This window comes from Pungitius pungitius, chromosome 1, assembly GCF_949316345.1.
Source record: "Pungitius pungitius chromosome 1, fPunPun2.1, whole genome shotgun sequence".
Taxonomy (NCBI): Eukaryota; Metazoa; Chordata; class Actinopteri; order Perciformes; family Gasterosteidae; genus Pungitius; species Pungitius pungitius.
Window position 1 is genome coordinate 15,817,105 of NC_084900.1, and position 23,387 is coordinate 15,840,491.

General features: G+C 51.2%; 3 protein-coding genes across 17 annotated transcripts in view; all 3 read right to left on the reverse strand.

The window, feature by feature from the left end:
* Positions 1 to 129: 129 nt before the first annotated feature.
* On the reverse strand, positions 130 to 6,692 carry LOC119221971 (interleukin-17 receptor E). Of its 2 annotated transcripts, XM_037478247.2 has the most exons (17): positions 6,432 to 6,690; positions 6,235 to 6,265; positions 6,029 to 6,136; positions 5,864 to 5,946; positions 5,724 to 5,789; positions 5,524 to 5,623; positions 5,140 to 5,288; positions 4,994 to 5,062; positions 4,827 to 4,893; positions 3,803 to 3,990; positions 3,604 to 3,651; positions 3,474 to 3,519; positions 3,226 to 3,377; positions 3,077 to 3,145; positions 2,944 to 2,995; positions 2,685 to 2,792; positions 130 to 2,409 (listed from the first exon to the last, which is right to left on the reverse strand). In XM_037478247.2, exons 1-17 carry the CDS (start codon positions 6,516 to 6,518, stop codon positions 1,550 to 1,552), a joined length of 2,283 nt encoding a protein of 760 aa, XP_037334144.2. In that variant the 5' UTR covers positions 6,519 to 6,690; the 3' UTR covers positions 130 to 1,549. The 2 variants fall into 2 exon arrangements, with proteins under 2 accessions (XP_037334144.2, XP_037334143.2); XM_037478246.2 differs by having other exon boundaries at positions 2,944 to 3,145; positions 6,432 to 6,692.
* Positions 6,693 to 7,810: 1,118 nt separating this feature from the next.
* On the reverse strand, positions 7,811 to 17,606 carry brpf1 (bromodomain and PHD finger containing, 1). 6 transcript variants are annotated; one of them, XM_037478187.2, is made up of 16 exons: positions 17,381 to 17,606; positions 15,245 to 16,035; positions 14,960 to 15,149; positions 14,579 to 14,866; positions 13,501 to 14,021; positions 13,217 to 13,424; positions 12,984 to 13,115; positions 12,693 to 12,821; positions 11,343 to 11,754; positions 10,932 to 11,243; positions 10,539 to 10,817; positions 10,304 to 10,451; positions 9,844 to 9,977; positions 9,160 to 9,212; positions 8,913 to 9,067; positions 7,811 to 8,301 (listed from the first exon to the last, which is right to left on the reverse strand). In XM_037478187.2, the coding sequence occupies exons 2-16, from the start codon at positions 15,988 to 15,990 to the stop codon at positions 8,118 to 8,120; spliced, it is 3,891 nt and encodes a 1,296-aa protein (XP_037334084.2). In that variant the 5' UTR covers positions 15,991 to 16,035; positions 17,381 to 17,606; the 3' UTR covers positions 7,811 to 8,117. The 6 variants fall into 6 exon arrangements, with proteins under 6 accessions (XP_037334084.2, XP_037334087.2, XP_037334082.2 ...); XM_037478190.2 differs by having other exon boundaries at positions 10,932 to 11,240; positions 17,286 to 17,606; XM_037478185.2 differs by having other exon boundaries at positions 17,286 to 17,606.
* Positions 17,607 to 18,012: 406 nt separating this feature from the next.
* The window catches only part of LOC119221941 (serine/threonine-protein kinase WNK2), a 37,951-nt gene continuing 32,576 nt past the window's right edge, over positions 18,013 to 23,387 (reverse strand). For 7 of the 9 annotated variants that reach the window (XM_037478167.2, XM_037478166.2, XM_037478164.2 and 4 more), the window contains 3 exons: positions 21,469 to 21,513; positions 20,747 to 21,030; positions 18,013 to 20,536 (listed from right to left, as the gene is read on the reverse strand). In XM_037478167.2, coding sequence (XP_037334064.2) covers positions 20,243 to 20,536; positions 20,747 to 21,030; positions 21,469 to 21,513 — 623 coding nt within the window. In that variant the 3' untranslated portion in view covers positions 18,013 to 20,242. The remainder of the gene's footprint in view (positions 20,537 to 20,746; positions 21,031 to 21,468; positions 21,514 to 23,387) is intronic. The other 2 variants (XM_037478165.2, XM_037478161.2) reach the window with 1 other exon arrangement.

The following is a 23,387-nucleotide window of genomic DNA, read 5'->3' on the forward strand; positions in this document are numbered from 1 at the left end:
ATATATTAGTTTTACAAAACCCAGTATGTAAGCCTTAGTGCACAGTTCTTCACAAATAACATGAGCACGAGGGAGTGAATTTTGTGCAATGTTATAATAAGGCAGTATATACTAATTTAATGCATACTGTATGTACTTTGTGGGAAAAGTAGTAAAAGTTAGTCACAAGCATGTATTCTATAGACGGTATGTATGCAAAAAGTTTTTATTTAATCGGGCCAAGATATTATGATTAACATACTCAATACTTTTCAAGTATCTGCGTCCAAAACTCTTACAAAAGGGGATTGAGCGGTCAGCTCATCTCCATCTAGATGCTGTAACAGAAGACGATTTGGTTACAAGGTTGGCTCATTGACTCTGAACCACCATTGCACTCTAGTATGAATACAGCTTCTGTTGCAATGTTTTCAGTTGGAGGGCTCAGGTTTAATTATTAACGGCTATCTGAGCGAATAAGTTAGTTAAGTAGTTTAGGTAAGTAGATAATTAAGTTTTCCCGCTTATCTGCCGTACAATTTGGAGACCGTCCACCTGTGTTAGCTGTGCTTCTGGGGCCCTTTGGTGCTTGTAATCAGGAAAATGCAAAATCATGTGGGTATAAAATACATTTGGCTGTTTCCATGATGGCCACGTGCCAAAGGAATACGCTACAAAACTCAAACATGCAGCTCTTTTATGGCCTTATTTACAATTTGATTAAATCCAACCAACTGCCTGTGATCATAAATCTCAAATCGATAATAGGTTTTTTTATTTTTATTTTATTTTACGGCCATTCATTCCCCCGGGTCTGAAACGTCCTGCGTGTTTGTTCACACGTTATATTTACATACTCGTGTCGTTTAGTCAGCTCATGAAAAGTCTGTCCAGTTGCCAAATGAGGAAATAGTGAACATGTTTTGGCAGCGACTGGGGTTCCCTCACATCAGGACTGTGGGCTTTCACCTTTTAACGTTGTCTTCATAACTGGTTTAACTCGTTTGAATGAGCAGGTTGAAGAAAACACAAGAAACTCAAGAACAAAAAAAACATTTTATTAATATAATTGTTCACACATTAATAAAGATAACATCCTCATTAAAAGCATTTTATTATTTTTCCTACCACTTTTTATTGCCAATGAAATAGAAAGTTTTCAGTCTAATAATAAAATGGAGGATTTCTACTTTGTCTTAAGAGGTAGTATGTGCACATATGTGTGTTCATGACCACATGGTTTAATCCCCAAATGGCTTCGCACACAACGCCAGTTGCTTTATTGTTCCTCCCGCTGGAAAACCTACTCCAGCTCTGCCTCAATGCCCCCATTTATCAAACCCCCAAGCAAATTTGCCTGGTCCGGTACTCCTCGTCTCCCCCGCTGTCAGCATTCAAATATCAAACGCACCCGTGAAGCGTGCAGCGCCATTTGCAAACAGATTTTCATAATGTTTTTTGCAGCTTTGCATAGAGACGAGAAAACAATGGCCACGAGACACCCGGCTGCGTGCCGCGTTTCCAGCGGGAAGCGAAGTCGGCTGCCGGCAGACACGCGAGGCCTCGAGGGTCAAAGTTCCTCTGCTCGCCGCGGCGACCCGCGGAGAGGCTCCAGCTCCCCCGCGCCGCCGGGCCTCGCCGCCCCCAGCCCGCCGCGGGTCGGCCCCCGCAGCGCTTGCAGCCTGCGCGTCAGCCGCTGCGCCAGCCACGCGGCGAGCGCTTTGGACACGAGTCGGGGCCAGCGGCGCCCGCCGGGTTCGCCGCTTCCTGCCCGCCTGCTCGTTCCCACCAGCTCCTGGATCAGGCCCCGGAAATCCTGAGGCAAGCAGTACCGCGGGAGGCCTTTGAAGGTCTTGGGGATGTCCCGCCTGTGGCAGAGGCCCTGGAAGTAGACAAGGGCCACTCCTTGACCTTTGCCCTCCTGCAGCGCCGCCTCCAGGCAGGCCAGCGCAGCGGTGAACACTGGGGCTATCACGGCGGAGGGCTCCCACTGGCTCCGGTCTTTCTCTCCGCGTGATTTCGCACGTTCTCCAGCGGCCCTTTTTTCGTGTTTCCCCACCCTCCCCCCGCCCTCTCCCACCGTGGCCCTGGTTCCGCCGCGCTCCGGCTGCGCTCCCTCTCCCTCAGCCACGCTCGCCCGTTCCTCGCTCCGCCTCCGGTAGGTCTCGGTGGCCTCGGGACTCCAAATGATCAGCACTTTCCCTCGCGCCTTTCGCACGGCTCCCCACTGGCCGTAGAGCCACGGCAGCGGACCCAGGTCGGCCACGCCGGGCCCGGCCTGCGTCCGCGAGCCCTGGGACCACAGGGCCGTGTGCACCGTGGCCCTGAGCTCTCCCTGCAGGATGGAGGCCAACGAGCACACGGCAGAGATGTGGGCCGACTGCTCTGAGGAGCACACCAGCAGCACGGGCTCCTGGATGCAGAGCCAGCCTAACGAAAAAAAGACTTTTGAATTGCAGTTCTTCCCCCTTAAGATGATCTTTTAGCTGGATTGAAACCACTTTAAATTCGACACCCACTTTACTTAAATGCTCAAAATGAGAGCTTTTCCAAAGGGTCTCTGGTGCTCAGAAACACTACAACTTTCGTCCATTAGTTACCGCAAAAATAAACTTTCAACTCAAGTCCCTTGTAGCAGCCTTTGGATTGTTAATGTGTGATCAATGCAAATGAATCCAACAGTAGAATTCAAAGGATTAACGAACCTGAAGCTCCGCTCTTGGTGAGACGCCGGATCAAAACTCCCAGAAAGGAAACAACAACCACAAACACCACGGCGGCCACGGCGTACAAGCCGTGTCTGTGGTGCGCGTCTGTAGGAAACAGAGCCGTCCGATTACTCTTTGCAGGAGTCGTGCGTGTGTGCATTCAGTCATTCATTCATTCATTCATTCGTTCACTCATCCATCACGAGTCTGTGTGTTGAAGATGGCGTGTGTTTGGGTGCATCTGGCGTGGACTCACAGTCCGGACAGAGAACCCGTCTACCACGAAGAGCGGGATCCGACTGCCACACCTGCGGGAGGTTGAAAGCGTGTGAGGAGATGAAAAATGGGACCAGGTGCAGGTGCGGCTTTCTCCGAGGCGCCAACTTCACCTGCACACACGGCTGCTCGGCGAGAAGGTGAAGAGGCACTCGGATCGCTGTTCCACTCGAGTTGCTCCCCTGTGGAAGAGATGCACATTTCTTTTTTCTTTTCCTTCAAAGCGTCTCTTTTTCCTCACCGCCTTTGTCTCATCGCTTACCACCGTCGCCGCGTGGACGTGTCCCTCAGGCGCACAACCCCTCGGGGTGAGGACGCAAAGTTGAGCTGAGAACGTCGCGGGAGCCGAAGAGGCGAGATACAAAATCACGGCGCGCCGGCCCGGCCCGTAGCTCACCTCCCACGAGGACATGTCTGAGAGGGACGAGGAGACACTGAGTCAGAAGACCGAGACAGGCAAGGTACATTATGACTATGAGGCGGGGGTGGGGGGCCTCCGGGTTGACTCACCCCGGGAGAAGGGGCAAGAGATGTTATTGCTGCCTTGTAGAGAAAACTGCATGAAAAGAAACAGGAGTTCTGATGTTCTGCAGCTCAAATAACCGGACCTTCAACGTGGAAACATTGTGACAATTCTGACCTGCACACACATCTGGGGGTGTTTGTCCAACGCTGCAGTGTTGAACATCTGTGGAGGAGGCAAAGTGGGTGTTTATTTCAATCTGGAGTCCATTCCTGTCTTTTTGACTTATTTCGGGTTAAGTTTTAATAAACAAAACTACTGCGTTTGGCTCAAATTAACTTCTAGTGCTGAAATAAGCATCTGAGGCTGAGCCTACCAGGTCCCCGTTTTGCTCCACCTTCTGCAGGGTGGAGTTGGGCACCGGCGTGCACGGGTGCTGGTGCTGGTGCTGCCTCCAGCAGAGGGAAGCAGAGACGTTCAGCTCTCTGGCGGAGCACGGCGAGCTCCACTTCAAACCCGACTCGTACAGGGTGTCTTTAGAGGAGCGCAAGACATCCCGGACATCTGCGGAGGCAACGTGGCCGCAGATGATGACGTCGACAACCAACCACAATCGCAACCTCGATAATGAGAATATCGTGTCATAGTAAATGTGTCACAACAAGTGTGAAATCCGCTTTAAAAAAGGGGTCAGTTAAAAAAGAAAAATGAAGCGTTCATTTCTCTCGCCATGCAGATAGTTTGGTTTTTACGAGCCGTGACAGAACAATCAAAGGGATTGCACAATGATGCAGGAAATAATTAGCTAAATCTCTCATTTATGATAATCTAATCAGTAAATATGAACCCAGGTGACTGATGGTTTCTTATCGTGAAAACTGTACTCAATGAGGTTTTCTCACCGACGGCTTAAAACCTTCACAAACCAAAACAATCTGCACCTCGAGGCAATTTATTATTATTATGATATATTTTTTAACTTTGCTGAATGGATCATTTAAAAGAAGCAATTTTAAACAAATGATAAAACGGATGTACTTGCAAAAGAAAATGTTTAAAAAAATCCTTAAATCAATTCCAGCATCGCATGAGCGATTAATGGCAGCAGAGGGAAGCAGAGACGTTCAGCTCTCTGGCGGAGCACGGCGAGCTCCACTTCAAACTTATTGGATAGAAAGTGAGAAAGTTTAAAACTAGTGTCATAACAACCGCGAGGCGGCAGCCGACAGACGGAGGGGAAAAACCCGTCTTGGTTTTTCTGAATCATGAGACGGAGAATCAAAAGTCGTCAACCAACAAAATAAACATATAGGCCTATATATAAAAAGGTAAAATGTCAAGAACTTCCCCACGAGGTGTTTTTAATTTCCAACCTGACATGAATCATCCGCCACACTCACCTGGCAGGCTCTCGTTTCGAAACGGGCACTTGACATGGCGCCTGGCATCCGCGTGGGTGTAGTACACCTGTCCACGCAGACGAGACACGCGCAGGTTTGACAAAGACTATTGCGCTCGTTTCAATTCAAGGGTTACAACAAGAACAAGAACAACAAAGCTTAAGTACCTGCACGCACACACAGGGCAGCAGGTACCGGGGGTTGAGAAGACCGAAGGGAGACACGGACGGATCAATCTGCAGAGGACACGAGAAGATGTTCATCCTGCACGTCGGCGGTTCCGCACGCGAGAGGAGCGCCGCTCGGTACCTGCCTCGATCGGGAGGGAGTCCTCTGCCACGCAGGCCTTCCCGTGTTTGCGGTAACACCACCTGGCTTTGACTTTGTGCCCGGGGCCCACCACGGTGACAGAGATGGATTTAGATGAGTGGTTGACAGACAGATCAAAGTCTGGTACGGGATCTAAGACACGCACACGCACACATCAGTGCTACATGGTAAAACCAGGTCACAATATGCACACCGGTGACGCATCAAAGGAAACATTTGTGCAGGTGGAAACCCAAATGGTTTTCCAGGGTAACGGCGCACGCGAAACGCGCCTGTGAGCGCGAACCGGAAGCCGCTGCGCATTTCTCACAAAGCCGAGGGGAGGCCGGACGAAGGTGAACCCTCGAGGCTCGACGCCGCCGGTTACCTGGCACCGTGTAATTGACACGGCAGCTCTGCGACGCTGTGTTGTAGGACGCGGTGACGGTCCCGGCTTCAGCGTCGAGGCAATTATAGACCAGCTCCCACTGTCAGAACGAAATAAATACCAAGTAAACAACAACAACATCGCCAAATTGTCTTTACTGCAGGTTTTCTTAGTCTGAGCCAGGAAGGAAACCTTCTCACCACGGAGCCGCCGGCTCTGCTGGAACACTCGACGCAGGTTTCTCCCTCCTGTCTCTTGTTTTTGGACTAAAAACAGAGTAGAGTCAGACAGGTGACGCACACCTTTCTCAAGCAGCGTTTTTTGGGGGGCTGCAGCAAACCTTCGTTTGTCTTTTCCTGAACGGCTGGAGGACAATCAGTCCTGTCGCCGAGAGGATTTCAATCCTTGGTTTTTGGCGCAGGTCTGGAAGAAGAGAGCGCGACGCGTCAGACGACTACAACCCGGGAGAGAAGATACACCCCCTTGTACCCCTGTACCCTCGTACCCTCGGCCGTCATCCAGACGCGGACGGTGATGCGTTCAGAGTAGGTTCCCCCTGAGGCCGGGGGCCGCACCGAGCTCAGCTCCACAGGACAGTCCCTCTGGACGTGGTCTGCACAGACGAGAGGGAAGCATCAGGACAGATGCAGACAGATGTGGCCTCCTGATCGGGCCTCTAACGCGATGAGATACAAAGTTACAAAGGGGTACCTCTTTGGATCCCTCTTCCTCCTTCTCTCTTCTGAAGTCAATTGAAGATGAAAACAAATCAACAATTTATTAAACATCAAGCATTCGTATCTATAATGTCTATAATAATAATAATAAGCTCCCGCGCGGACTTGTGAATGCCATTGAAATAACGTCATCGACATATTAACCCAAGTTGAGCGGGGTGTTGAACTCACGTGACATCCCGGGACACATTCCAGCGGCAGCGATGACGTCACGAGGGCCACGAGCGCCAGCGCGGTGCCGAGGCGGCCGCAGCGCATCGGGAGAGGAGCCGGTCCCGTCGTTAGAATCCGGTTCGCCGCGCGGGTCCCGCGGGTCCATGAGCGCAGTCTGTCCTCTCGAGGGCGCGAGGCGAGCGATGCGGACGCCCCTCTGCACACGTGTAGCGCGTTTTGTTGGAAAAAACACTCACCTAGGCTCCGCCCCCGCCCCCCCGCACATCCGCCGGGGTGGCACCTTCCCGAAAACAAACACACGCGCAGGCACGCACACACTCACATGGCTCGAGTTTCATTTGTTTTCTTATTTAATCCTGCCGTAATTCACAAATACATCACCTCTAGTAGGAATATTAAGTATTTTTATACACGTGAGTAGGAAGTATTTACCTCCGTATTTGGAACACTTTCTGTAACTACAGTATCTATTGTGTGGTGTAACTCATCCGTTAACCTTATTATAACCCAAAACACACAGTGCGGTGTGTACGTGTCAGATGTTGAGCAGATGTTGGGAGCTACAGTTTGCCGTGCACCTCTGTGGTTTCCGTCACGCACAGTGGCTTCAGGACGGGAAACAAGTCTCTTTTTTTAAAACGTGGACAGACACGATGTCTCGGTCCACGATCACACGATCCCTGATTTGAATAAAACGGGAACCAGTGTCTGCACAACTCATCCCAGGAGATGAGAGCTCCTTCACAAGGAAGGCAGAGTAAAGCAAACACCGTATGGGTGATATGGAAGTTCACACTTGAAGCACATGACTCATCGCTTCTTTGGAAAGAGTGAAGGTGCGGTGAGCATACATGAACTGTAACACTCTCACCACAAGCAGGAGGCACACTGGGTGTGAATCCACACACACACACACACACACGTTTAAAAAACTCAACTTTTTTTTTATTAAACTTCTATTCTTGATGCAATCTGTATATATAAAAGTTCTAAAGCCCCCGGCCTGAGTCTAAGACAGGCCGCGAGGCGCTCAGACGTACGTTAACAAAAGAAACCGTAAAAACAGGAGACATGATGGACACAGAGCGACGAGGACGGCCGCACGGCGCCGTGCGCGGCGGAGTGATTAGAAGTGGTCCATGATAAAAAAGGGAGCTCGTTGACCTCGGAGGAGGAAGCAGAATAAATAACATTATCGTTGGTTCGAGGCTCTGGCGCCGGGCCTTTTCTTCCTCCTGGTTGGTCGAGGCGGAACAACGGGGAGGGGAGGGAGGAGGGGGGGTGAAGATGTGCACGCGACGCACACTCCCCTGTTTGGGTGTAGAATGGTAGAATGTGGAAGAGCGTCAGGTGGGGGGGGGGGGGGGGGGGGGCGTTCTGTTCTTCTTCAGTCCGTGAACCGTCGTCCCTTTTTTCCACCAAACAGACGGAGAACACGTGATATTTTCGAATTGCCGATCCCGAACACATTTTCCATCCCCGCCACCATTATTAATTCAATTTCAATTCTCTTAAATACAATATCTTACACGTCGGGTCTCAAACGCGGCTGAGCGCCCGCGCGGCGTCCCGAGGGGCCCGGCGCCGCGGGCTCCCGCTTTGCCGCGCTCTGCGTCACAGGCCCTGGGTCTGGCCCTGGATCTGGGTCTGGCGCCGGTGCTCCGGACGGGGGAAGCTTCCCTTTCAGTCGCTGTCGCTGGTCTCGCTGCTCGGGTCTCCCTGCACCTTGCTGCGGTGCTGCATGGCCCGGTGGTACGCCACCTGCACCGACTTGCGGATGTTGGACTTGCGGCCCTCCAGCATCTTCTCCTTGTCCAGCTCCTGGTCCACACCGAGCGGCACCAGCTTGGAGCGCGGCAGCCACTGCCTGGATCCGCACAGACACAGCAGGAACAAAAAGATCTTTATCTGGGGCTCGGCGGAGAAAAAAATATAACCATTTGACATTATTATGAACAGGTAAAGCAGCTATTTTAAGCATTTGTTCACATGAAATAAACAATGTAAGCTATTCTTTCGTGTTGGATGCAATGCTTTGAGCAGGCGTCAGTTATCGGAACCCTTTAAACATGCGTTTGTGGCTGAGCGTCACTTATCATCACACATAAGAACCTATTGAGGTGAACTCCTGCTGCCGTGAGAGAAGTTCACCTCCTGGATGACCTTCTGACTCCCATCGGGTTTCTCACACTTTGTTGTTCTTCACACTTGATAAGCGAACTGCGAGAGACGAGCGTGACCTAAAACCCGGCCTGGTTTCCCCATCTCTTCTCTTCTAGAAAAACACGTTTGCCCCGATTCTGCTGAATGTTCCGTCGCCTGCTCGCCGACCGCCGCTTCCTTCCAACTAACCCCACAGAGGTGCTTGTGTGCACACTAACGCACAGAAGCCTTTTCTGCTTTCGCTGTTCTCGTTGTTTTGGGGTTTGTCAGCGAGAACATGATGGCACTGACACAAAGACACGACGGAGTGCTGACCATGTTCTTTTGTTGTCGAAGAAGAGGACCAGGAACAGGTGCTCTCTGGCCTCCTGCGTCATCTGCTCCCCTAGTTTCAGCACGTCCAAAGGCGGGACGGGTATCGGGACGCCCCGGTGGAACACCCCTTCCCTGGGCATCTTCGGGTCGATTATCTGCAGAGGCGGGGGGAGGAGGAAGGAGGGGTTAGACACATCCAGCCGGCGACCCGCAGAGCGTCGTGAACGGTGCCGCGTGTGAGTCTCACCAGAGCGGGATAGGAGGGATAGCCTCTGCACTTGGCCCACACCAGATCCAGAGCTTCAAGAGAAGAATAGTCGTCAGAGGTCACCCCCCAGCAGCCTGAACCCCCCCCTCCCTGTTTAGCCCTGCCCCCCGGCGGGAAGAAGGGCCACATAGCAACAGGAAGACGGTCACCATTGCACCATCGCTAATCTACACCACCACATAGATGATCGGAAGATGTGACAGGCAGAGGAAGTGATAAAGGATTTCTGGTTAAATGGATAAAGATCCAGCTCCAACAAGCCCGGCGGTGGGGGGGGGTTTAAGGGTCACACCTGCTCTCTTCATCTGTACTTTTATCTCTGAATCATATGGTGGGAAACAACAGCTGTCTGGTTTTTCAAGTGACTCAATTCCCAGCTTCTGGTTTTAATTGTTTTACATATAACAATAAATAAAATGTGTGTCCTCTCACTTAATAATATTTTTGCACCAAGAGGAACCATTTTGTCCCGTAGGAAGGGGAAACTTTGATTTCGTATAAATTGGATAGAATTTTAAAAATGAGCAGCGGAACCACATTGACGCACTTGATCAGCATGAAGATCATTCAGAGAAGACGCTCGCTGTCCACGCGCACACAGGCTCACCCTTTATGGCGCGCACGGATGTGTGTGTGCGTGCGTGCGTGTGAAAGTGTGCTTACAGTGCGAGACGCTGCGCGGCCCCCCCACTGAGTAGGAATCGTTCTCCGTGCCCGACGTCTCCTCGCTGCTGTCCTCTGGGAAGGCGGAGCGGGAGAACGAGGCCTTCCCCCGGCCCTGCTTGGAGGGGGTCGTACTGGGAGAGAGAGAGACAAGATCACAGATCACAATGAGAGAAACCACACCTTTCGGGTTCTCGATGTTTAGATCACCACAGATAAGCGCGCCTCGCTTCTTGCTGAAGATATCGGGTTTCTCTGAATGTTTAACCGCTGCATGAGAGCAGGAAATGAGCCCATCTCTGCAGGAACTACGCAGCGCCCTTATCTTAGCATAAAGAAGTGAGGAACAGCTAGCCTGGCTCCACAGTAACAAACCTAGGCTTGTGTATTAACTGTAGCTTAGAGTTAAAAGTGATTCGTAAAGCTGGGAAGCGCTGAGCTCGCGTCGTGCACAAATCACCTGGTCCGGTCCGACGCCGCGCTGCTGCTGCTGCTGGTCGTCGACTCGGAGTCGGAGCTGGAGCGCGGGAGGCGGGACTCGCTCCTGTACACAAGGAAGCTCTCAGTCACCGGCTGGTTTCCTCCATCGAACCCGTTACTCGGCAGACCTGAGGGAAAGAGGGGGGTGGGGACGTGTGAGAGTGTGCACGTGTGTGTGTGTGTGTGTGTGTGTGTGATGCTCCCGCCCTGCGTACCCGGCAGCAGGTCGTCGTCGTCGCTGTCGCTGTCCGAGCTGGAGCTGGTGCGGGGGCTGCGGGGCCTCTTCCTCTGCCTGCTCGGTGACAGCAGGGGCAGCTGAGGGGGGCCGATGGGGCTTTGGCCCAACCCCGCAGCGGCGTACACGGCGTCCCGGTTCTTGGGGGGCCGCCCTGGCCTTTTGGGGGGTCCGGCCATCTTTTGGTTCTTCTTGGAGAAGAGGACGGATGTGCGACGGCCCACCTCTGGAGCCAGGGCGGAGGAGGACACACTCATATCTAAAAAGGAGGAGGGACAAAAAAATCCCCCCAAAAGTTTACCACGTTCCTTTCCCTGAAAAGCGTTGATCATTCCCTGGATTTCAATGACGCTGCACCACCTCACGGACGCACCTTTCCCACCGATCTCCTGGCTGCTGCTTTCTCCCCCTTCGTCGTGGTGCCCCGAGGAGGACGGGTGATGGGGGAGGGAGGAACCCCGGTCCCCTCCCCCCGCAGCCTCCCGGCCCCCGATGCCGGCGCCTCCCTCCCGCTGGTGCGCCAGCTTCCTCTTGATGATGCTGATCTCCTTCCTCAGGGCCTTGGCTCTGCGCGACTGGCCGATGCTGTGCTTCCCCAAGCTGACCTCGTCCAGGCGCGCCTGCAGGTAGTGCAGCTGCTCCTCCACCGGGAGGCGCCGCCTGTTCTCTGGCAGGAGCAGGTCTGCTAGGGGGCGGAGAAAGGAGGGATGAGAGGGAGAACAATCCATATACGAGTTACCTTTGCCAAAGGACAAACGCCTCAAAGTGAAAATGGTCGACTCACCATCTTCGTTAGAGGACAGCGGGTGGTCTCGGTCTCGCTCTCTGTCCCGCTCCCTCTCTCTCTCCCGTTCTCGCTCCCATTCTCGGTCCCGCTCCCGCTCCCTCTCCCTCTCCTGGTCCCGCTGACCGTCTGGGCTGGGCTCCCGTGGGAGGTGCAGGCCGGCCTCGTAGTCGAAGCCGATGCGCTCGGCGTGGCGCCTGGCGGTCCGCATGACGGCCCCGCCCATCTCCCTGAGCCGCAGGGCAGCGCGGTAGAAGACGGTGTCCTTGGCGTTGTACTTGAGGCAGTTGTTGACGATGAGGCCGAAGTCGGACTCGAAGGCCTCGAACGTGAGGTAGCGGTGGGACTCCAGCAGGTTCCACATGGTCTGGAAGTCCATCGGCGTGTCGATGTGGTCGAGGTAGTCCGGCACCTGCAGCGCGGCAGAGACGGGAGCGAACTTTGACCTCGACCGCCACTGAACTAGACCGAAATGCTCAAAATAACAACATTTAATCTCTACATTAATATCAAGTGCTAAAGTGTTCCTACAAACAAATACTCTCATATTACTATTAAAATATGAATACACCGCCATTTGACCACTGCAGCTCATCCAGAATGCAGCAGCTCGACTGGTCTCCAACCTTCCAAAATACTCCCACACCACTTCTCCGTTCTCTTCACTGGTTACCAGTGGCTGCCCGCATCCAGTTCAAACCATTCTCACATACCATGCTGTGAATGGATCGGGACCAGTCTACATCCAGGACATGGTGAAACCCTACATCCCAACCCACACACTCCAGCTCTGCATCTGCCGAGCTGCTTGTTCCTCCCTCACTGAGAGAAAAGCACTCGGCAAGATCACAACTCTTTGCTGTCCTGCTCCTAAATGGTGGAATGAGCTCTCTGATGACATCAGGACTGCAGAGAGCCTTCACCTCTTTAGACTCTACATTGACTAAAACACTAGCAAACCGTAGCACTAACAAATCGCAGCACTTAAATTGTAGTTATAATGCCACTTTTCTATAACATGTTTTGAAACTGCTTATTTGATGAAAATTGTACTTTCTTGTTACTTGTTCTTCTGAGTTTGTATCTCTATGTGGAAATGCACTTATTGTAAGTCGCTTTGGATAAAAGCGTCAGCTAAATGACATGTAATGTATTATATCTTCATAATTAGCATCTTCCTCGGTTCATCCCATCAGATGCGCGCGCGTGTGAAGTTGTCATAATTAGCATAAGAATTGTTGAGGCCTAAAAACCTGTTCCGTGAGATTACCTCGACCTTTGACCCAAAGATTCTTCCAGGTCGCGAGCCGCGCATACCGAGGGTTTCCCCGAGGCGGCGTGACGGCTTACCTCTGCCAGCGGGACCGGCTCGGTGAAAAAGTTGTTGATGTCCCTCTCCTGCAGCTGCTCCAGCGTGCTCCTCAGCAGCACCAGGAACGGCGTCAGCTGCATCTCCAGCGCCATCTGCTGCACTTTGATCTGAGCGCAAGCAAAGGGCTGCATAAATAAATGAGTAACGCACTCACACGCTCGATACACGCTCAATACATCTAATTGAAGGAGGACCCCTGCTGGGGAACCAGCTTGCTTCTGCCTAATAAAGGCTCTTCATTTCAGAAACCGAGGTCATCTGATCCTCACCGTCTCCCTCTTGAGTTTCTCCCTCTTGCGGATGAGCTCCACCAGCAGCCTGGCTCTCTCCAGGTCGTGCCTCAGCCTCTGCCACGCCTTCAGCTGCTCCTTCAGCGCCGACGCTTTCTCCTCGCCGTCCCGCTGCACCGACACCAACACGCACACAAAGCGCCAGCAAGCGCGTTACGCAGTCGAACGACCAGAGAAGAGATGATCGTGTCTATGAGTGTGTGTGGGTTTACAATTGCGCAGGACACCGGCGGGAGCAGCGACGGAGGCTGCTGTGGCGTCGGGGGGTCGATGTGCCGCTGGGACTGCAGGTGGGTCTGCAGCCGGCGCAGCAGCGGGACACCGTTGCGACTTTGCCTCTTCAGCGTCCAGTAGCTGTGGAGCCGCTGCATGAACTGGCTCTTCCTGGGCACCGTCAGGTTGCTGGTGATTTTGCTGAGCCTGGAGAGCCACAAACACTACTCTCACTCAAAGCACAGACGGGGGGGGGGGGGGGGGGGTCGTAGTGTCGACCTACCTATGGGGAGGTATGCAGGGCACAGACACCACCGGCGCGGCCGCTCTCCTCTCTGCCAGGATCTTCCGCGCCCTCTTCATCTTCAGCCGGGACTTGGCCTTGGCCCTCTTGGCCCGCTCGGAGCTCCAGCCCTTGGAGTCGTCGTCCTGGCAGATGCTCGGCTCGTCGTCGTCGTCCAGCTCCCCGTCGCTGTTCGACGAGCCCATGCTGGCGCAGCCCTGCCCCCCCGCCAGGGGCCGGGCCGAGCCGGGCGGCGTGTGGATGTCGCAGTACGCCGTCTTGCGGACGCTGAAGGACGTGCCGTTGGCCCCCGTCTCTCGGACGGGCTCCATCTTCATGTAGAGGCCCGCCTGCTGGGCGCAGGTGACGTGGAAGGCGGTGTAGCAGTTGGCTTTGTGGCACTGGATGCAGGCGCCGGAGCCGCGCTGCTTGCAGATGTAGCAGGTGAGCTTCCAGCGGGCGGGGGGAATGTGCTCGATGCTGTCGATCGGCTCCAGGAAGACGGTGTTGGCGAAGCAGACCTGAGGAGAAGCGGCAGCGTTTTCCAACATATAGATATCACTTTAATAAAGAGCTCTTAACAAAAACTACCAAACAATCAAGGCAACCCTCTACACATGTCCAACACCAGCCTGAAAGTCCTGACGTCTCATTTTTCAAACCGAAGGGATCCAAACTGTATTCGCCCAAAGACTCATTAAACATATTGGTGCTTGTACTAGTGAGCCGTTCCCTTTCAGGTTTGACTGTGATGAAGAGGCTGTTAGTAACGTAGCATGTGATGTGATGAAATGTGTGTAAAGATTAAACATCAAAGTAAGGTTTACCTTTTGTTCTACCTCGAAACACCTGCAAGTGCCTTCGTAATTTTTTGTCAAGTGTCGGTTATAAAATGAAATGTTACTTTTCCTGGTTTTAAATGCTAAATTATATCAAAGAGACGTAACTTCATGGAGTCTAGATGTGCGAGTGATATATGGACCTTACTGATAATTAATTATCAAAAATGAAATTGTTTAAATATTTAATATATAAGCGCCAAAGGTCACCGTTACGACATCGACGTGCGCGGACTGACCTCCGGGATCCAGAGGGCGCACACGACGTGGGCCCAGCGCGCGTCGTCCGTCTGCTTGAAGGCGCCCCCCTTGTTGGGACACAGGGCGCAGTCCACGGCGCGACTCGGCGACTGCAGGCAGCGGCGGCACAGCCACTGGCCCTCCGGGATGTACGGCACGCCGTAGCACTCCTGGTGCACCGCCAGGTTGCACATGTCGCAGAAGAGGATCACGTTGCTGTTCTGGCACTCGCCGTCGTTGCAGATGCAGCAGACGGCGTCCTCGTCGATCAGGGTGCTGGGGTCTGCCTGCAGGGGGGGGGGGGGGTGTGGAGGTCAAAGTTGGATGAATTCCATTCCAATCGGAGTGTTCAGTATGTTTTTTTTTTCTCCATACGTTACCTTGTTGTGGCTCTCGAAGTAGGACTCCTTCTCCAAGCGGTCCATGAGGTATTCAAAGACCTCCTGGGGGATGGGCGTCACGGCGTCACGCCGCCGCTTGTCGTTCATGATGTCGAGCCAGATGTAGTCTTCCTCGTCGATGTCGTACTCCACCTCCTCGTCCAGCTCCTCCACCGACTTATCGATGTACCTGAACACCAGAAGGATGAAGAATCTGAGCTCAGCTTCCCCACATGCTCCACATTACGACGCGTTTGAGCGGAATCCTGCTTTCGTGACGCGGACCTGTAGTAGGACGATGGTCGGGGGGGGGCGTCCGGCCTCTCTTGGTCCAGCTCTCTGAACACCGCCTCGGGGAGCTTGACCGCGGGGCCCGACTGGACGCTGTGATGGTGAGACGAGCCGTCCTTCTTCTTCTCTTTGCCTTTTTGCTTCCCGGACTTGGGGGTGGATTTGCCACCGTTGGAGGATGGGACGTCTGGCCGGTCCTTGCCACCCCCTCCCAGCTCGCTGCCGCCGGCTCCGCCGTCGCCGCCGTTGCACACGCCTCCGCTGCCGCCGCCTCCCGTACCGGACGGAGGGGTGTCCTCCGCGTCGCTGTCCTCCTCCGACACCACGTCGATGTTCTCAAAGATGCTGATGCGGTGGAGGCGTCCTTGAAACTCCAGCTCCACCATGCGCTGGGCCTGGGCGTAGGTCATGGTCTCTCTGCCCGGGGAGTGAGAGCGGTCCGACCGGCTGGGGCTATGCGGCGTGTTCCCCCCGTGGCCGGGTCCTCCGCCCCCGTTGCCCCCGCCGTCGTCCGTATCCCCGGAGCCGGCCAAGGAGGCGCGAGGAGGCCGCCCCTTTCTCCTCTTCTGGGGCAGAGTCTGCGCGGGCGTCGGGTTGTCGTGGTCATAGTGGTAGAGGTGATACTCGATGCCACTGTAGCTCTTGTAGACCTTACGGCAGGTCTCCACGGGGCACTCGTAAGGGGGCTTGGTGGCCCGCAGATTGTGGCAGAAGGTCTTTACGTCAAAGTCCAGCCCCATCGTGCCGACAGCCACCGCTGGGACAGATGCCGTTCAAGTTCACATCTGGAAAGAGAAGAGCACAGAGGAGGACCACGCTGCAGCGCCGGTTAATATTATAGGAGTTAAGTTGATGACATCGCAGAGGAGAAGAGTCGCTGCAGCCGCTTGGAGAGTCAAAGCAAGTAGTGTCTCTGCACATTGTGCACCTGTTATGGTGCAGTCACGTGACCGTTTCTCAGACTCCCGGCGGTAAACAAAATGTTCCGTTGGGTTCCTCCAGTCACAGGTGCCATTTAGATCAATATTTAGGCTTCTGCTTCCCGATAACTACGGTTAACTTAACGTTACGTCCAGTAAACGTGCACAAAACCAAACAGCGGGGGCTAGCTGACAAGGAACTCGAGCTACGCGAAGCCCACGAGCTCTGGATACAACAGACGAGACTGTAAATAAAACAACACTAGTGGAATATTCTGAGGATTTCCTCCTCATTCTAACGTTAGCTTAGCTTAACGCTTTTCTTCTTCTTCTTCTTCTTCTACTACTCTTTCTTCTTCTTCTACTCGGACAATGAACCATCGCAGCCTGGCGCTGTTAGCCAAACAAGCTAACAGCAGCTAGCAAACAACAACACGGCCCCACATCGTTCAGCCACCACTCACGAGTTAACGTCTCACAAGTACGGACGGCTCGCTCCCGTTAATCCCAAAACGTCTCCCGGTGTTCCATTCGGGCCGGTTGACCGTAACGTTCGGAAGCCTCGGTTAGTTTAAATGTAGCTGTATTCACGGGGGGTGGACGGGACGCTGAGCTAACGCTACACAAGAGGGATGCTAGCCTGCCCGAAGGATACACTGTATCATTTTATTATTAAATACGGTAAAAAACAACAACACGTATATTGTTTTAAAAGTGACACACGCTGTGACGTCGGCCCGAATGTGACTTAAGTGACCATTGAAGGTTCTACAGTGTTTCCCTCCACAATGACCTCACCCTGTGCATCCCATCACTGATACCGAGAAGCGAAATGACAGTTTAACGTAAGGCTACGATGAGGTTACCGCAGGTACTGCTGTTACTACGGCGGGCGGGAGCAGGTATACGTGTTTAATCGATTGGCTAAGATCGATCGACCAATTAATGTACATTCTTTGCGGCTCAATACGTGTGAAATGTTGTGCAATGCGAGGAACATATAAAGGCAGGCATGCTTATTATGCACCGGGGCTTTGCTACTTCGTGTTTTTCATGGTTGAGTGGGCTTTAAGATGGAATAATGAAATCACCACAACAAATAAACGTTTGGTTACCTTTTGATTGTCAAAACGCGAGCCTATTTCCCCCTGCACACCCAGCCTGCAACCGTTTAACGCTACCGATCAGCAGCGACGTTATAAACACTTACTACTCCACGTTCCTCAAGGCTGCGTGCTTCGGAAACCTCGCAGCGGATCGGAAAGGGTTGCAGATCGATTTCTTTTTTTTCTTTTAATTCATTAGATTATCCCAGGTGAGATTCGCCGGACAGGCGGGAACAGTGAAGTGTGTTTATAAAAACGTAATATCCCGAATATTTCATTGTGTTGGGAATAATTCAGGAACTCTGTTGAACAAAAGGGGCAAACCGTCGCTGTAACATTACGCCGCGGACCCGGCGCGGCACATTCGTCGCACAAAAGCGGGGTCTATTTCGCGGCTTCTCGGTGGAAGTGCAGCCCGTGTGCACAATTTCAGAGACTTTAACATTGTATTCGCTGTGTTTTTATTTTGTTATTTTTACTGGGACATTTGAGCCCCAATAGGTGTTTCGAGTTAAATGTTGCGAATCTGCGAGTCAGTTTTAAGGCTCTTGGCAGGACCGAATGAAGTGTCCCGAGTGCGCGTCAATTTTTCAAATACATCTACATAAACACAATGTTGATTTAATAACCCTCAACGGTTCCTCTTAGCTCAATTCTGATTAACTAATATTTAATATTATAACCTGAAAATAAAAATAAAAATGCAACAAACAAAAAAACACATTGAAACGTACCATCAAGCACAAAATAATATTTATTTCTCTCTGGACATACAGTCTGTGAATAGAGTGCAGCAGGGCAGGGTGGGTTAATGCAGTGGGACACACAGCAGGCAGAAGCAACCCCACACATTTTCATTACAAGCCTTTGACAATCGCAGCATATTCACCAGCGGGCAATGTTGCACACACACAGAGAGAGAGAGAGAAGTGAGATGAGCAGAGTGGGAAGTGTGAGGACTCCTCCTCACAATCACCTTCCTCTGTGCAGCTCAGCTCGATCTCTGCAGCCAAAGGAATACGCCAACAGCTCCTCCTTCCTCTGCTCTCCACGAGTTGGCAGCAATCAGGAGGTGAAACAAAACCAGATATAAGGGACAGAACAGAAATCTCTTACAACTGTAAGTATTTCAAACGAAAGCAGAAGACTCTGCATAATATCCTATAAAAGTCCAATTCAAACCGAATTGATGGAATATACATCAAAACAACCCCGACTACAACCACTACAATCACCTTCAAACAGTCCCAAAAAAAAGTACAAATATAAACTACAAGAAAACTGTACAATTCACAGCTTGGCAGAATAGGGATGCTGAAACTTTATACATGTGTTGTGGAGTTGAGAAACATTGAACAAAGAGTCGTATTGTTTGTATTGTATCTTTGCGTTGTGGAACATGAACAGTTGGTTTTCAGTGAGAAAAGGTGTCCGTGTGAGGGGGGGGGGGGGGGGGGGCCCACTTGATACGGTATTGGGGAGTCTTAAACATAACATTTGAATTAAGGGAGACTATATTGTGCAAATCTCCCTCATCAAGTATTTTAATTTTGAAATATATTACTGAAAACAAAATGACTGAAGAAAAAAAATGTCTGTCACTCAGCAATAAACACATCAAGCTTTTGACCACGCAATAACACTGCTCTGAGAGCTTTGCACTCGTTAATTTAAATCTGTATTGAAGTACCATTTTATGTGAATATAATGCTTAGCTGTACAGTGGAATCACCTCAAATGATAGCAGCAAAAAAACAAAAGCTTAAACATCAAGTAATTTAAAGACATCGTTCTCAATTGGTGATTGCGCAACACATTTCCCACATAGTGTATGCGGAGTAATAGGACAGCCAGGTTGAAAGAACATTTAGCAGAAGTGACTCGCTCGGAGGTCGGTAAAGTTTGTACGTAACCTCAGTCTGTTGCTTGGTGATTCTGTAACTGTTGAGCTTTTTCGTTTCTTGCTCCCGTTGCACACTTCAGAGATAAGGCTTGTGGCAGGACCACGATCAAAGCTTTGTGGAGGGGTTAAATTGCACTTTTGAGCCTGAAGCCGTCACATATTAATTGCTACATTCTGATCAGAACGCTACCAGAGGCGTACGCCGTCGTAGGAACCGTGCAAAGCGCGTATGGCTCTGGACGCCGCCCGGCCCTCCGAGCACGAGGTCGTCCAACGCGTCAGGTGTCCTATCAAAAAAAGAGGCTGCGTCTGACGGAACCGTTTGACCTGAAAGAGCGGGTTTGGCTGCTGGCGTAACTTTTTTTTTTTTGTCTTCCTTTCTCTCATCAGTCGTACATGAACTGTTTGTTTCTGCAAGGCAACGGTACATCTCACCACTATGGCATTCCATCTGTCACAGGGGTGGAAAGTAAACAAGGGTTAAAACATGATTTTACTATTTAAATAAGAGCATAGTGTTAATAGTGCAGTTCTACAAGGGCATTCGTATGTAAACCGAAAACAAAAGTGTCTGTAATGCATTTAAAAAAAAAAAAAAAAGAGAGACTGCACTCAAGCTACCATCAAATAAAATAACTGATGCACACATGCTTTGTTTCACAAAAGAAAAGAAATAAATCAATGTTCAAGGCACTACATTCCTTAAAATATCTAAAATACAGTATCTCACACCACTGGTATTTGGATTCCAATGTAGTGTTTGAAGTGAGAAAGGCCCAAATCAATGTGGAAAATGCTGTAATGAAGACTAAAGTGAAACTGTTTGACACAGCAGACAAATTGTCTTTTATGGCCGAGTTTAGTAAAAACCAAAGCCAAAAAGCATTAGGTACTCTGACATACATATTGGATAGTACACACACGCGCCCACACACACACACACACACTACAGATATAAGTGTCGTAAGAATATCAACACTTGGCATCATGTACTTTACAGGATCAGATTATGTACATCTGTGGCTTCAGTGAACCGCAGCCCGAGCACACCGACGGGCGGCGGTCAGGTAGTCCTAGCGGCCTTCAGGCGGGTGCCGCTCTCTGGGTCGTGCATGGCCAGAGGCTGGGCCTGGACCCCCGGGTTCGCCATCGCGGTGTAGGGCATTATTCCCGCAGCGACGGGCCACTGCGGTGGGTGAAGAGGACCAGGGGCGGCGCCTCCGTAGGAGCCTGTCGGCGAGAGGTACCCGGAGGGCAGCGTCGGCGAGGCGTTGGGAGCGAGGCTCGTTGGCCCCCCAGGGCCTGACGCGGCGCTCAGCGGGCAGGGGAACATGCGGGGGCCGGCGTGGCATTTTGTCTGAAACAAAAGGGAGACGTTGTAGCAAACGCTGCATAGACAGCGATTAGGGCGGTTGAAACATTCGTTTTTATTTGGGGATTATTGATCTACTTCTGACATTATTTGAGTTCCTTAACTGTTAACGTGGTACATTATAGCCATTGAACGACTGTTGAATGGCGATCATTTCAAGTGCAAACTGACACTTTTCCTATTGCTCATGTGCACCTCGTGCGTGGCGGCCCCCGCGGGCGGCGCTCTGGCCTCCAGGTCCTGCTGCCGCCTCTGCTGTTTGATCTGGTTGAGGGAGGGGCGCGGCTGATTGGCCGCCGCCCCCGCGGTCTCCTTCGCCCAGTCGTCCACCAGTTTGTGAAGGTCGTCGGTGAACGTGCCTATCTTGTTGTTGCTGTTGTTGGTCTGGACCTGAGCGAGCCGCGCGATTGGCTGGGGAGACGGCGCGGCGGCGGCGAGTGGCGGCTGTGGCTGAGCCGCGGCGCTGTTGAAGGCAGACCCTGAAAAGACACAAAAGGCATTAAAATAAAACGGAACATTCATTTATTATTTAAAATAAAGAGTTGTCAGTCAAATCAATTGGCTGCTACACAATGAGACTTTTATAATCACATTAGAATTATATATATATATATATATATACATTACTTACTGAGTAAATGTGTAAATGTGACATGTTTTGCCAACGTAGCAGCCAAAGGATTGCAACACGAGCGACTTCCAGACACAAATTAAATGTTTTGTATGCAAGCAATGACAAAATCTGGCGATAAAAGATAATCGGCATGCAAAACGACAACAAACGTGAATCAATGCAACAACGTGGAGAGCACCCACTCCGACAACCACCGCGACAAAACAAAACAAAGTGCACACACAAAAATCAGCAGGGCTAAAATAGTGGGGACAGAGAGTAAGAAAGTAAATGAGATAGTTACTACTACTGCGATCTTTGCCTAGACATAGTCGTTTCAGAGTGGACCCTAAAAAAAAGGCAAAACAGCACAAGACAGGAACAGTTAGGCCGGGACACACTGCACGCCACACGTATGTGGAAAAGCTGCTTTAAAAGCACATTTGAGGGGTGGAGGGGGGGAAGAAAGGGAAAAGGAGGACAGAAGGGGGTTTAAAGGTGAGGAGGACTGGAAGAAGGAGCCTAGGTGTTCTCTCTAAAATCATGTGAGGAGTGGACTTGGCAGAGAGCGCGGCGTTAAATGTCCGGAGGGAGGACATCAGATTTGATGCCGCCGTCTAAACGAATCCCTCTTTGTGTTGTTGTTCAAACAACGCTGTGACGGACAGACATCTGGTGACGTCCAGTCGCCCTCGTCTCAATCGCCTTTATGTTTTTACAGAGCGAAGATTTGGTTTAGAATTTGTTGGCCCGTGAGTCGATGGCGAGAGACCCTCAACGAGCTAAAAGTGCCGTCTACGAAAAGGAGGACTGGAGCCGGGGGGGTTAAAAAAAAAAAAAAAAAACAGATTCCCTTTGTCGACGTGACACTGCCTGTGAAGCCAAAACGTGAAAACTAGCTGGAGCTCATTGCGGGTCGGCACTCAAAGTCAGAAACATGCAGGTAAGGAAGGAGGAGGGAAGAAAATGAAGAAGTAATATTGATGATACAGCCCTTGGTGTGGTCGGAGCGAGTCTCCATCATTGCCCTGCCTGGCGCCTGCACCATGCACGTCGCCTCCGTCCAAACATGAGGGACAGAGAGAGCTGCCTGTCACGGGAGGCGGGGTTTGTGTTTGTGTTTTTCTCCCCTCTGTGTTAATGTACACAGGGCCGCTGCCTCGGGACGTTATACAATCAAAATTAACAGTGGATGGAAACACACAAAGAAAGAAAAAAGAAGAAAAAAAGTATTTGTATTCACACACAAACACAGGAACACACACACACACGCACACACAGTCTGGTTTTAGATCTGCCCTCAGGCCCATGTTTGGAGAGAACTAGCCCCTGTGCATTTGTTGTTTTTAAGCCAGAAGCACTGCACAAAGCATTTGTATGGATGTGTGTGTGGGGGAGGAGGGGCTTTACACCCGTGAATGAATGGTTTGTGAATGGATCTGTGGTTCCGGGAATGACTGCCAGACTACGGATTTGAAACAAAAACCTAAACCCACTGCTTTCCGGTTTCCAGACACACAGATCTGTGACCTTCACGCTTTGGGGGTCAGGCCGAGTTCACAGACAGTTACCTTTTGTTCTACCTTGTTGTTTCTGACCAGAACTGGACGTGGCTGCTTTCACGCCGTGTGAGCACAAATGAACAATGGCGTTTATCTACACACCGGCGAGCAATGCAAACCACTCCTGGGAGTTACAGTCAATATAATTAGGGAAGTTCTTTTTATGAGCAATAATGTCAACGTTCGAGTCATGAAGCTTTGGCCTTTGATGAAGCACAGCCGCTCGCATTAGAACATAACATAAAAAACAAAAAAGAATCAAATGGAAATGCACGAGGTGCGACAGGTTGGAAGTTATTCTGCATTTTTTGTAGCAGAGAAAAGAGAAAAAAAGATTCATGGAAAATGGACCTCCAAATGCATTCGATTAAATGGGTTTTGAATTTATGACTTCGTCAACATGCCAAAAACCTTTTGAGAAAAAAAGGCCGGCGACACCAAATAAGATTCCACAAAGTAGCTTTAAACAAATTTACTTAAATTGTAATCACAGTCATCAGGGTGAGTTCTTCCTACTGACAGTAACTTTATTGCAAAAACAAACTGTATTTTTAGTCCCGCCGGCCGAGTCATCTCATCCAATCGTGTTCAGGGGTCTCAAGTAAAGCTGAGGCAGAACTTCAACCATCCAGAAAACACAGAAGACGTTAAAAATAAGTCA

Bases quoted from the DNA above. Each gene is read 5' to 3' on its own strand.
- LOC119221971 (XM_037478246.2), bottom strand. From the start codon at position 6,518: ATGCGCTGCGGCCGCCTCGGCACCGCGCTGGCGCTCGTGGCCCTCGTG. The intron at 3,991-4,826 runs GTGAGTGTGGCG...TTGCCTCCGCAG, and splicing joins TCGAAACGAGAGCCTGCCAG to ATGTCCGGGATGTCTTGCGC. The intron at 3,520-3,603 runs GTCAGAATTGTC...CTTTTCATGCAG, and splicing joins ACCCCCAGATGTGTGTGCAG to TTTTCTCTACAAGGCAGCAA.
- brpf1 (XM_037478187.2), bottom strand. From the start codon at position 15,990: ATGGGGCTGGACTTTGACGTAAAGACCTTCTGCCACAATCTGCGGGCC. The intron at 14,867-14,959 runs GTAACGTATGGA...CCCCCCCTGCAG, and splicing joins ACTTCGAGAGCCACAACAAG to GCAGACCCCAGCACCCTGAT. The intron at 14,022-14,578 runs GTCAGTCCGCGC...GCTTCTCCTCAG, and splicing joins GCGCCCTCTGGATCCCGGAG to GTCTGCTTCGCCAACACCGT.